Source organism: Chlorocebus sabaeus, chromosome 6, assembly GCF_047675955.1.
Source record: "Chlorocebus sabaeus isolate Y175 chromosome 6, mChlSab1.0.hap1, whole genome shotgun sequence".
Classification (NCBI taxonomy): Eukaryota; Metazoa; Chordata; class Mammalia; order Primates; family Cercopithecidae; genus Chlorocebus; species Chlorocebus sabaeus.
The window spans coordinates 24,565,466-24,578,235 of NC_132909.1; the positions used below are offsets into that span (position 1 = coordinate 24,565,466).

General features: G+C 41.6%; 1 protein-coding gene across 5 annotated transcripts in view; it reads right to left on the minus strand.

Moving 5' to 3' along the window:
* The window catches only part of LSM14A (LSM14A mRNA processing body assembly factor), a 59,309-nt gene that overhangs the window by 14,648 nt on the left and 31,891 nt on the right, over positions 1 to 12,770 (minus strand). For all 5 annotated transcript variants that reach the window (XM_073016666.1, XM_037991516.2, XM_037991517.2 and 2 more), the window contains one exon: positions 5,498 to 5,620. In XM_073016666.1, the coding sequence (XP_072872767.1) occupies positions 5,498 to 5,620 (123 nt within the window). The remainder of the gene's footprint in view (positions 1 to 5,497; positions 5,621 to 12,770) is intronic.

Consider the following 12,770-nt stretch of genomic DNA (forward strand, 5'->3'; position numbering starts at 1 on the left):
AATGATCATTTATCAAAACCAAGAAACCAACACAGGCACAATCTAACACTTCAAAATTAAGTTACCACTAAGAAGCATTGCAATTTTTCCATTGGATTATAATGGGAAATCATGGTTTATATAAGTTTTGGTCTAAGAAAACACATTTTATTTTATTTTATTTTATTTTATTTTTCTTTTTTTTTTTTTTTCTTTTTTTTTTTTTGAGATGGAGTCTCGCTCTGTTGCCCGGGCGGGAGTGCAGTGGCCGGATCTCGGCTCACTGCAAGCTCTGCCTCCCGGGTTCACGCCATTCTCCTGCCTCAGCCTCCCGTGTAGCTGGGACTACAGGCGCCCGCCACTTCGCCCGGCTATTTTTTTGTATTTTTTAGTAGAGACGGGGTTTCACCGTGTTAGCCAGGATGGTCTCGATCTCCTGACCTCGTGATCCGCCCGTCTCGGCCTCCCAAAGTGCTGGGATTACAGGCTTGAGCCACCGCGCCCGGCCAGAAAACACATTTTATAATCACTTATAAAACACATTTTGTTTTGTTTTCGTTTTTTAGAGACAGGGTAGTGTCTTGCTCTGTCGCTCCAGCTGGAGTGCAGTGGTGCAATCACAGCTCGCTGCAACTTCTAACTCCTGGGCCCCAGTGATCTTCCTGCCTCAGCCTCTTAGGACTATATAGGCATGCGCTACCACACCTTGCTAATTTTTTTATTTCACGGGTCTTCTTGAAAAAGCCTGCTGCTACAGTTAATTTTATGGTACTACATTAAATCATCTTATAAGTTTATAAAACTACTTTATCAAGGCTTTTGAGAAGAGATCCTATGGCTCACAAGCACTACAGAAGTATAAGCAATGGGGCAATCACAGCAAGTACAGAAACATTTGTTGTGTACTTAAAAAGTCTTTTTACTATTAAGGCCTAATAATCATCATGATGCCAGTTTTGTTATAAACAGGGAAATACAGGTGATACTGTGATACTGGACACATTATTAGGAATAAATCCAGAAGTGATTTCTGCATAATAAAGGCCCACTCCCTTCAGCTATCTTCACAATCTTATTACACTTAAAAGAAAATTCTAGGAATTTTAATTTTGTGAAATTCAGAAATTTTAGTTGGTAAAACTTAAACGCAAACCCTAGGACTTCTTTGTCATAGCTACTTGTAAATACACCTCTTTTTTTTTTTTTTTTGAGAGGGAGTCTGGCTCTGTCGCCCAGGCTGGAGTGCAGTGGCCGGATCTCGGCTCACTGCAAGCTCCGCCTTCCAGGTTCACACCATTCTCCTGCCTCAGCCTGGGACTACGGGCGCCTGCCACCTCGCCCGGCTAGTTTTTTTGTATTTTTTTAGTAGAGACGGGGTTTTACTGTGTTAGCCAGGATGGTCTCAATCTCTTGACCTCGTGATCCGCCGTCTCGGCCTCTCAAAGTGCTGGGATTACAGGCTTGAGCCACTGCACCCGGCCCCTCTTTCAATAAACACATACTTCAAAGTTTTTAACATTTTAATCTATTTACTATTCATATATTTTTTGGTGCTCAGTATGAGGGAAAGAATCTACAGTGACTTTCTCCAAATGATCAGGCAATGTTATTAATTGGAACAGACAGTCTTGTCTCCACTAATTTAAAATAATACCTTTATCATCTATTAAATTATTTTAAGACGAAGTCTTGCTCTGTTGCTTAGGCTAGTGTGCAGTGCTGCAATCACAGCTTGCTGCCACCTTGATCTCCTGGGCTCAAGCAATCCTCTAGCTTTCACCTCTCGATTAGCTGATAGGCGCACACCATCACACCCAGTTAATTTTTTATTTTTTGAGAGACAGGCTCTTGCTATGTTGCCCAGGCTAGTCTCAAATTCCTAGCCTCTATCTTGACCTCACAAAATGGTGGGGTTTTAGGCATGAACCACTGCACCCAGGATAAATTTGTATTTATACTTGGATCTGTTTCTGACTGCCTATTGCATTCTATTCATCTTATTTTTTTTTACTGCAATGCTACATTTAATTATCATGTCAGTAAGCCCATTACTTTTATTTTTCAAATATGTCCAGCCACACTTCTATGTTTATTTTAAAGCTAATCTGTTTTACTAAGTTCTCCTGCTATTCTATTTGCATTGATTTTTAATTAATTTGCAATAAATTTGATAACTATGAGAAGTAAAGTCTTCTCAATACTGAATCTTTTTTTTTTTGGGAGACGGTCTCGTCTCTGTCGCCCAGGGTGGAGTGAGGTGGTGCAGTTAGGGCTCACTGCAGCCTCGGCCTCCAGGGCTCAAGTGATCCTCCTGCCTCAGCCTCTTGAGTAGCTAGGACCACAGGTGTCCACCATCATACTCTGCTTATTTTTTTTTTTTGAGACGGAGTCTTGCTCTGTCACCCAGGCTGGAGTGCAGTGGCGCGATCTCCACTCACTGCAAGCTCCGCCTCCCGGGTTCACGCCATTCTCCTGGCTCAGCCTCCCCAGTAGCTGGGACTACAGGCACCTGCCACCACACCCAGCTAATTTTTTTGTATTTTTAGTAGAGACGGGGTTTCACCGAGTTAGCCAGGATGGTCTCGATCTCCTGACCTCGTGATCCGCCCGCCTCGGCCTCCCAAAGTGCTGGGATTACAGGCGTGAGCCACTGTGCCCGGCCAACTCTGCTTATTTTTCAAATTTTTTGGTAGAGATGATGTTTCACTACGTTGCTCAGGCTGGTCTCAAACTCCTGGACTCAGGTGATCATCCTGGCTCTGCCTCCCTAAGTGCTGGTAATGTTCTTGTTCTTTTATCTAGGAATAAGATGTTTCTTCCATTATGTGACTTTTTTTTTTTTTTTTTGAGATGGAGTTTCGTTCTGTCACCCAGGCTGGAGTGCAGTGGCATGATCTTGGCTCTCTGCAAGCTCCACCTCCCAGGTTCACGCCATTCTCCTGCCTCAGCCTCCTGAGTAGCTGGGACTACAGGCACCCACCACCACGCCTGGTTAATTTTTTGTATTTTTAGTAGAGACGGGGTTTCACTGTGTTAGCCAGGATGGTCTCGATCTCCTGACCTTGTGATCTGCCCGCCTCAGCCTCCCAAAGTGCTGGGATTATAGGCGCAAGCCACCACACCCGGCCTATATGTGACTTTTAAGTCCCTCTCTTACATTATCATAGAAGTTGGTCATATTTCTTAGTATGACCAACTTATTTCTTATTATATATTTTGTATACAATTTCTATTTTGCATTACTGTAATCTTTTCTCCTTATTACATAATCAATGGATTAGGCTTTAGGACTTTTTTTTTTTTTAAGATGGAGTCTTGCTCTGTTGCCCAAGCTGGAGTGCAGTAGCGTGATCTTAGCTCACTGCAATCTCTGCCTCCCGAGTTCACGTGATTCTCCCACCTCAGCCTCCTGAGTAGCTGGGATTACAGGTGCACGCCACCATGCCCTGCTAATTTTTGTATTTTTAGTAGAGATGAGGGTTTCACCATGTTGGTTGGCCAGGCTGGTCTTGAGCCCCTGACCGCAGGTGATCCACCTGCCTTGGCCTCCCAAAGTGATGGGATTACAAGCATGAGCCACTGTGCCTGGCCAGAACTACTGACTTTTGTATATTTAATTTACATTTTGCCTCTGCCTAATTTAAGTTCCTTATTAGTTCTCATTCTTCATGAATAACACTAATTTCAATATTTATGCTGCTTCTTTTTCATGTGTTCCTGATTTAACTAAAAATTCCAGAATAGGCTGGGCACTGTGGCTCATGCCTATAATCCCAGCACTTTGGGAGGCTGAGGTGGGTGGATCACTTGAGCCCAGGAGTTCCAGATCAGCCTTGGCAACATGGCGAAACTCCATCCCTACAAAACTAGCTGGTGGTGCTTGCTTGTGATCTCAGATAATTGGGAGGATGGCCTGAGCTCAGGAGGGGGAGGCTGCAGTGAGCCATGATCACACCACCGCATTCCAGTCTGGGAGACAGAGCAGGACCCTATCCCAAGAACAAACAATCTTTAGAATGCTTAAAAATTAAGCAAGTAGGCTGGGTGTAGTGGCTCACGCCTATAATCCCAGCACTTTGGGAGGCCAAGGGGGGTGGATCACTTGAGGTCAGGAATTTGAGACCAGCCTGACCAACATGGCGAAACCACATCTCTACCAAAAATACAAAAAATGAGCTGGGCGTGGTGGCACGTGCCTGTAATCCCAGTTACTTGGGAGGGTGAGGCAGGAGAATCGCTTGAACCTGGGAGGTGGAGGTTGCAGTGAGCCGAGATTGTGCCACTGCACTCCAGTCTGGGTGACAGAGCAAGACTCCATCTTAAAAGAAAGAAAAAAGAAAAAAATTAAGCTAATCAATGAGTAACAGTAAGAACTATTTCAAAATATCTTAAGTGAAATACATAAGATTATGTTTAGCATTGAATTTGCACCCTTAATAGCTTTTTAAAACACTGTTTTGTGATTATAAGTCTTTCTGAAATGACTTAACATTGCTTTACTAAACAAACAAACAAAAAAAACCCATTCACATAAAGCAATGAGCCAAAAATATCCATATTAGAAGTGGATACAAATGGATAAGGAAAAGTCGAGCATGGTGGCACAAAGCTGTAGCTCCAGCTACGGGGGAAGCTAAGGCGGGAGGCTTGTTTGGGGACAGGTGTCCAAGGATGCAGTGTGCTATGATCGCACCTGTGAAGAGCCCCTGCATTTCAGTCTGGGCAGCATAGTGAGACCCATCTCTTAAAAAAAAAAAAAAAAAAAGGCCAGGCCCAATAGCTTATGCTTGTAATCCCAACACTTTGAGGAGGCCAAGGCAAATGGATCGCTTGAGCCCAGGAGTTTGAGACCAGCATGGGCAATATAGGGAGACCTCAACTCTAATAAGTAAATAAATGAAAGAAAAAGATTAAGAAAAAAGAAAGAAAGAAAACAAAGAATAAAAGGTATGGATAACCATTTAAAATTATGAGACTGGCTGGCTGAAAAGCAGAATTTTAATAAATAAAATAATCCTTTAAGAAGCTTATTAAAATACAAATCCTCAGGCTCCAGGTATTCTGATGTATAAGTCTCAGGATTTAAATTTTTAAGAAGCAACCCAGATGATTCAGTTGTGGGTGGCCTACATTGAGAACTACTACTCTCCATCCTGTGGGGATGTTAGGGAAAATGTAACAGCATAATACAGTTTTTTTCAGATGATATTTCCAATTCATCTTGGATAGCTCAACTTTAATGGTGAGTCTGAGCCTAATTTGATATATTTAAGAGTTACATACAAGTTATATAATTTCTTTGCAAAAAAAGTCCAACTGAGAGAATGCTCAACTTTTTAGTTTCATGATCTAAGAACTGTAATAAGTCTAAATAGTAAGAGTCATTCAATAATATATTCATTGCAATACACCAATTTGGAGAAAACTTTTACAAGCTGCAAAAGCTCTTACATTCAGAAAAAGAGAAAAACCACTATAGAAGTTTAGAATGGAAATACTTTAGGATGAGATAGCTTACCTTGAGATAACTGTGTTTTTAGAGATCTTGAATCCTGTGTAAAGGCAGAACCAACCGCACTACTTTGGGGTAAGGTACCACTGTTTGATGTTTCTGTTCCAAAGGACGTCAAAGAGTTTCCAGCTTAAAGAGATTTTTTTAAATGATAAAAAGATTTTAAAAAATGTTTTACATTTTTCAATCACATAAAGTAATGTAGCATTTTAATGATAGTAATTGTCTATTTCTCCCCCCAAAATCTGTACAAATTAATAATCTTGGAAATTGAAGCATACTGAATAGTTTGGGAATTCTATGGCAATATGGGGGGCGGGGTGGGGGAGCCAATATACTGTCCACTATCCTTGGATGCAAGCGATGTTTATAACACATGGAATACTGTCCCAGGTAGATATGCAGATGGGACAGCAAGGACCCATATCAGCTAGAGAAGTAGTAGAAATGGTACATTCAACACCAACATTAAGGTTCAATGATTCTAATACTAAGTATCTGGACAAATAGCCAAATTAGCAGACAGGTTTACAAGGAGGTTTTCAGCATTTCCAAGGCAACAGACTCTGGTTTCAACGCTTCCCCTTAAGATGGGACTGTGAGGCTGCATTCTGCCTAAAGCAGCTGCAAAAAGTTCTGGCAATATGAGTAACAAAGTCCCTAGAAAGGGCCCAATTCTCTGCCATACTAGGTTATATCAAATTTCTTTAAGTTTCTACAGTACTTAGGGATTGTTCACTTTTGATATACTGTGCTCTCTCCTTAGTATTTCATCTGTGCAGGTTTTCACTGTATTTCAACAGCACCTCCCCGTTCCACAACCTCTAAATCCAACCTAAAGATGGTAGTCAGAGTGATTTTTTACAAAATATAAACGTAATCACACTACTATCGTGCTTTAGACCTTCTGATGGCTTCCCCTCAAGATAAAAGTTCAAACTATTTATTTCAGTTAATAAAACCTACCTCTTCTCTCATCAGTTTCTATACTTTCACCAGTCTAGCCCACAGCAGAAGTTTATCCTTCTGCTCTTAAAACACATGAAGGTTACAATCATGCCCCTTGCAATCTGCTCATTTTCAGGCTAGTCAACTCCAGTTCCTTCAACCATTACTCACTTCACTTGGTCTTTATAACACTCTCCCCTTCCTTTCTTGGACTCCTAATTTAATGAATTCTATTTGTTCTTATCCCTCTTAAAATGTGGCTTCAGGGCCAGGTGCAGGGGCTCACACCCGTAATCCCAGCACTTTGGGAGGCCGAGGTGGGCAGATCACGAGGTCAAGAGTTCAAGACCAGCCTGACCAATATGGTGAAACCTCGTCTCTACAAAAATTCAAAAATTAGCCGGGCGTGGTGGTGCACGCCTGTAGTCCCAGCACTCGGGAGGCTGAAGCAGGAGGATTGCTTGAACCTGCGAGGCGGGGGTTGCAGTGAGCCAAGATTGGGCCACTGCGCTCCAGCTTAGGCAACGGAGTGAGACTCCGTCTCAAAAAAAAGAAAAAAAGTGGCTTCAGAAAACAGCACAGTATCTTAGTATCTTAGACAAGGGGAGCTACTGGGACTCCCTTGAAGGTGAAATCCAGTCTGGCTAGAGCTCCAGTAAGCTCAGGAGAAGCCTAACACAACTACCCATAATATCCCAGAAATGTAGGGACTGGTGCTTTCAAGAATTCTGTAGGGAGTAGAACCCATCCAGTTATTTCTAGTGTTCTTAGGCAATGACCAAGACATCAGCCACTTTGAGATGTATGTTTCCATCTCCATGCTGCTCTGTGTTTCCTCACCTGGCTTGGCCTCCCATTGCTTGTCCTCTGGATTACGCACTCAATGGTTAGAGCAAATCTCTTCCGTGAGTTCCTGATCATGACACATACCCCTCCCTCTACTCCAATTCTACTACCAATTTATGTCTATAATCTATTCCAAATTATTTTTAATTTATAGTTTAAGCCAGGTGTCAAGTTTTATTTTTTCCACAGATAACCAGCTGCTGCAACACCCCTTATTATAACAATGTCTTTTCTCTCCATTGAACTGTCTTGTTACTCTGTTGTAAGTATTCGAGTGGGTCTATTTCTGGATTCTCTATTCTTTATTCCTGGTCTGTTAATGTGGTAAGTTACAACTGATTTTCAAATGTTGCAGCTTCCCAGTCCTGAGATAAATCTTTGTCATTATATACAATCCTTCTTCTGAAGTGCTTGCTGGTTTCTACTTCTAATGAACATTCTTACATTTATGTTCATGGGAGACAGTGATCTATAATTTTCTTGTAACAATCTAGTCATAGTTGGTATTTCAGTTATTTGGCTTTGGTTATAGAGTCATCAAATATTTCCTCTTCTTCTATTCTCTGAACTTTCTTTTTCTCTTTTTGAGAGGAAGTCTTGCTCTGTTGCCAGGCTGGAGTGCAGGGGCGTGATCTTGGCTCACTGTAACCTCTGCCTCCTTGGCTCAAGCGATTCTCCTGCCTCAGCCTCCCAAGTAGCTGGGATTACAGGCGCACGCCACCATGTCCAACTCATTTTTTTTTTTGTATTTTTAGTAGAGACGGGGTTTCTCCATGTTGGCCGGGCGGGTCTCCATCTCCTGACCTCGTGTTCCGCCCACCTCGGCCTCCTAAAGTGCTAGGAATACAGGTGTGAGCTACCGTACCCAGCCTTTTTTTCCTTTTTAAGAGACAGGGTTTTTGCTCTGTTGCCTTGGCTGGAGTGCAGTGGCACGATCATGGCTCACTGCAGCCTTGAACTCCTGGGCTCAAGAGATCCTCCCGCCTCAGCCTCCCGAGTTACTGGGACTACAGGCATGTATCATGGTGCAGACACAAACTCATGTCTGAGTTTGTGTAAGATTAGTAAAAATTATTTCTTCCCTAAATGTTTGGTAGAAAGTAACAGTAAACAGTCTAGAATTTTCTTTCTGGGTGATCTGAAATTACTGTTTCAATTTCATTAAAAGATACAGAGATAACTGAGATTTTGTTTCCTCTTATGTTGGTTTATTATTTTTCAAGAAATTTGTCCACTTCATTTAAACTATCACATTTGTTGACATAAAGCAATTCATATATTCCCATATTATTCTTTTAAGGTCTACACTGATGTCTAGTCTTTCATTCCTGGTATTGGCAACTTGCTTGGTTCTTCTTCCTTTCCTTAATCAGTTTTGTTAGGGGCTTATGAATCTTATAAAATAAATAAATAAATAAATAAAAAACCCCACCCAAAAGAAACTCGTCTTTGCTGATATATAATCTATTTCTATTTCATTGATTTCTGCTCTTATCTTTTTATTTTCTTCCCCCTCTACTACTTTTGGAATAATTTTCTTTCACTTTTTTCCTAGCTGTCCCCTGACGTCCTCACCAACTGTTTTTAGAGACATGGTCTCACTCTGTCACCCAGGCTAGAATGCAATGGCATGATCACAGTTCACTGCAGCCTTGAACTGCTGGGCTCAAGGAATCCTCCCACCTCAGTCTCCCAAGTAGTTGGGACTATAGGCATTCACCACCATGCCCAGCTAACCATTTTTCCTAGCTTTGTTTTTTTTTTTTTATGAGACAGAGTCTTGCTCTGTCGTCCAGGCTGGAGTTCAACAGTGCGATCTTGGCTCACTGCAACCTCCACCTCCAGGTTCAAGCGATTCTCCTGCCTCAGCCTCCTGAGTAGCTGGGATTACAGGCATCTGCCATCATACCTGGCTAATTTTTGTATTTTTGTAGAGATGAGGTTTCACAATGTCGGTCAGGCTAGTCTCGAACTCCTGACCTTAGGTAATCCGCCCGCCTTGACCTCCCAGAGTGCTGGGATTACAGGTGGGAGACACCACACCTGGCTCTTTCCTAGCTTCTTAAACTGGTAGCTTAGAGCACTGACTTTTAAAATTCTTATTTTCTTTTTATTTGAGAAGTCTTGCTCTGTCACCCAGGCTGGAGTGCAGTGACGCCATCTCAGCTCACTGCAACCTCTTCCTCCCCAGCTCAACCAATTCTCCTGCCTCCGCCTCCCAAGAAGCTGGGACTACAGGTGCATGCCAATATGCCTGAGTAAATTTTGTATTTTTAGTAGAGATGGGTTTTTACTACATTGGCCAGGCTGGTCTCGAACTCCTGACCTCAAGTGACCCGCCCACCTCAGCCTCCCAAAGTGCTGGGATCATGGGCATGAGCCACCGTGCTATGAAAGTTTTCCTAAACACAGTTTTAGCTACACCTACAAACTTTCTGGTCATTAAATTAAAAATACATTATTTTTAAAATATATTATTATTTTTTTAGAGACAAGGTCTAGCTCTGTCGCCTTTTCTGGAGTGCAGTGGCAGAATCACAGCTCACTGCAGCATCACAGCTCACTGCAGTCTTGAATTCCTGGGCTCAAGCAAGTCTCCCACCTCAGCCTCCCGAGTGCTGTGACTACAGGTATGTACAACCACACCCAACTAATGAAAATTTTTTTTTTGTAGTGACAAGGTCTCCCTATGTTCCCCAGGCTGGTCTTGAACTCCTGGCCTCAAGTGATCCTCCCACCTTGGCCACCCAAAGTGCTGGGATTACAGGTGTATGCTATCACACCTGGCCTAGATTAAAAATATTCTCTCATTTCTCTTTAAATTCTCCTTTGATCTATTAGTGATTAACAAGTTTACTTGATATCAAATTATCTGAGGATTTTTCAAGTTACCTTTATTAATTTCAAGTTTATTGTGTGATTTAAGAATATACCACGTATGATTTTATTCCTTTTGGAATTTAGTGTGACTTATTTTATGATCCAGTATTTGATCTATATTGTTGAGCAATATAGATCAAAACAATATTCTGCAATTGTTGGGTACACTGTATTATAAAGTTACACATTTAGGACTGTTGTAGCTTCCTGATGAATTAATTGATCCTTAACTTTATGAAGAACCAACCCCCGCCCCCGCTTTATCTCCAGAAGTAATCCTGATCTTTAAGGTCCTTCGTCTGATATTAATGTATGTTTTCTTGTTATTGGTGTTTGCATGGTATACCTTTTTCTATTCTTTCACTTTCAGTGCATTTCTTATAAACATAATATAGTTGGGCCTTGTCTCTTTTAATTCAGTCTGACACTCTCTGCCTTTTAATTGAAATGTTTAATCCCTTCAACGTTTTACCAAAGTAAATCTTTAATAACCTTTTTTTTTTTTTTTTTGAGGCAGGGTCTCACTCTGTCGCTCAGGCTGGAGTGCAGTGGCATGATCTTGACTCACTGCAACCTTTGCTTCCTGGGTTCCAGGGATTCTCCTGCCTCAGCCTCCTGAGTAGCTGGGATTACAGGTGCACGCCACCATGCCCAGTTCATTTTTTTTTGTATTTTTAGTAGAGACAGGCTTTCACCGTGTTGGCCAGGCTGCTCTTGAACTCCTGACCTCAAATGATTCACCCGTCTCAGCCTCCCAAAGTGTTGGGATTATAGGCGTGAGCCACTGTGCCTGGTCTGATCTTTAACAATCCTTAGTTTAACATCCATAATGGTTGAAACACCCCCTGACTTTATGCTAACTGTAAAGTTCATAAGCATCTCTTCAAGCTTCATCACTCGGTGATTAAAAATTAGTCTATACAAACACTGGAGCCCTAAGAGAACCATCCTCCAATATGGTTTGGCTATTTCATCAACTAAAATGTACCTACTGATGGTCTATTCAGCCAATATTCCTCCATCTGGCACATAAGATTATGAGACTTAAACAGCATGCCACGACACACTAGTCAACCTGTCTCAATTATTTGAGAACAACCAGCTGACCTTATCAATTGGAGTAAATATAACAGAAAAAATATCTAATTGCTCCATGTTTCTTCATTTTAATCCTTGCTATAGAATTACTTTAGATAGTTGGTCAATCTATACCTTTCACTGTTTCTATTAATCCTTTTTCTAACTGCAGCAGCAAGCTCTTGCTACTGTGCAGTGGTAACATAGGGAAATACTGTTTTGATGCTTCATTTATTGTGAGATGTTTAATTTTTCCGAGAGTTCAGAAATTAAGGCCAGTAATGATCTAATCTCTTATACATAAGAATTATTTTTGCATCAGCTTTAAGAAAGGTGCTTTATTTCTACCTGGTATATTATTCTTCTCAATGTATGAGAGTATATATTCTTCATAGACTTGCCAAAAGAGTATGTATATAATGAAGCTTTTGAGTTTTTGCCAAACTGATAGTGAGAAATCGTGTCTTAGTCTAGATTTAATTTGTATGTTTTTCACTATAAACAAGTTGATTTTTTTTTTTTTTTGAGACACAGTCTGGCTCTGTTTCCCAAGCTGGAGCGCAGTGTTGCGCTCTTGGCTCACTGCAACCTCTACCTCTCAGGCTCAAGCAATCCTCCCACCTCAGCCTCTGGAGGAGCAGGGATTACAGGAGTGTGCCACTATGCTTGCCTAATTTTTTTTTTTTTTTTTTTTTGTAGAGATAGGGTTTAGCCATGTTGCCCCCAGGCTGGTCTCCAACTCCTGAGCTCAAGCAATCCTCCCGCCATGGCCTCCCAAAGTGCTAAGGTCTTTGTACCCCAGCCTGGGAGACAGAGTCTCAAAAAGAAAACAAAACAAAAACCAAACCAACCAAACAAACAAATGAAAAAAAAACCAAACCAAAAAACTTATTAAAAAGCAATAATAAGGGTGGGCATGGTGGTTCCCAACACTTTGGGAGGCGGAGGCAGGCAGACTGAGCCCAGGAGTTCAAGATCAGCCTGGATAACATGCTGAAATGCTGTCTTTACAAAAAATACAAAAATTAGCCAGGTATGATGGCACATGCCTGTAGTCCCAGCTACCAGGGAGGTTGAGGTGGGAGGACTGCTTGAGCCCAGGAGGTCTAGGCTGCAGTGAGCCATGGCTGTGCCACTGAACTCCAGTCTGGGTGATAGAACGAGACCCTGTCTCAAGAAATAAATAAAAATAAAAAGCAATAGTAATAACACAAAAATGTAAACATATAAAATTTTATCATCAAATAGCAATAGTGTGATCCAGATTCATTTAAATTTCCTTTTAAAATCAGAATACTAGGAACCAAAAATGAAAAGAGGCCTAGCTTAAAATCTGGTTTACTTTGTGCCAACAAAAGCTAAATTTGGCCGGGCACGGTGGCTCACACCTGTAATCCTGGTACTTTGGGAGGCTGAGGTGGGCGGATCACGAGGTCAGGATTTTGAGACCAGCCTGACCAACAAGGTGAAACCCTGTCTCTACTGAAAATACAAAAATTAGCCAGGTGTGGTGGTGCATGCCTGTAAT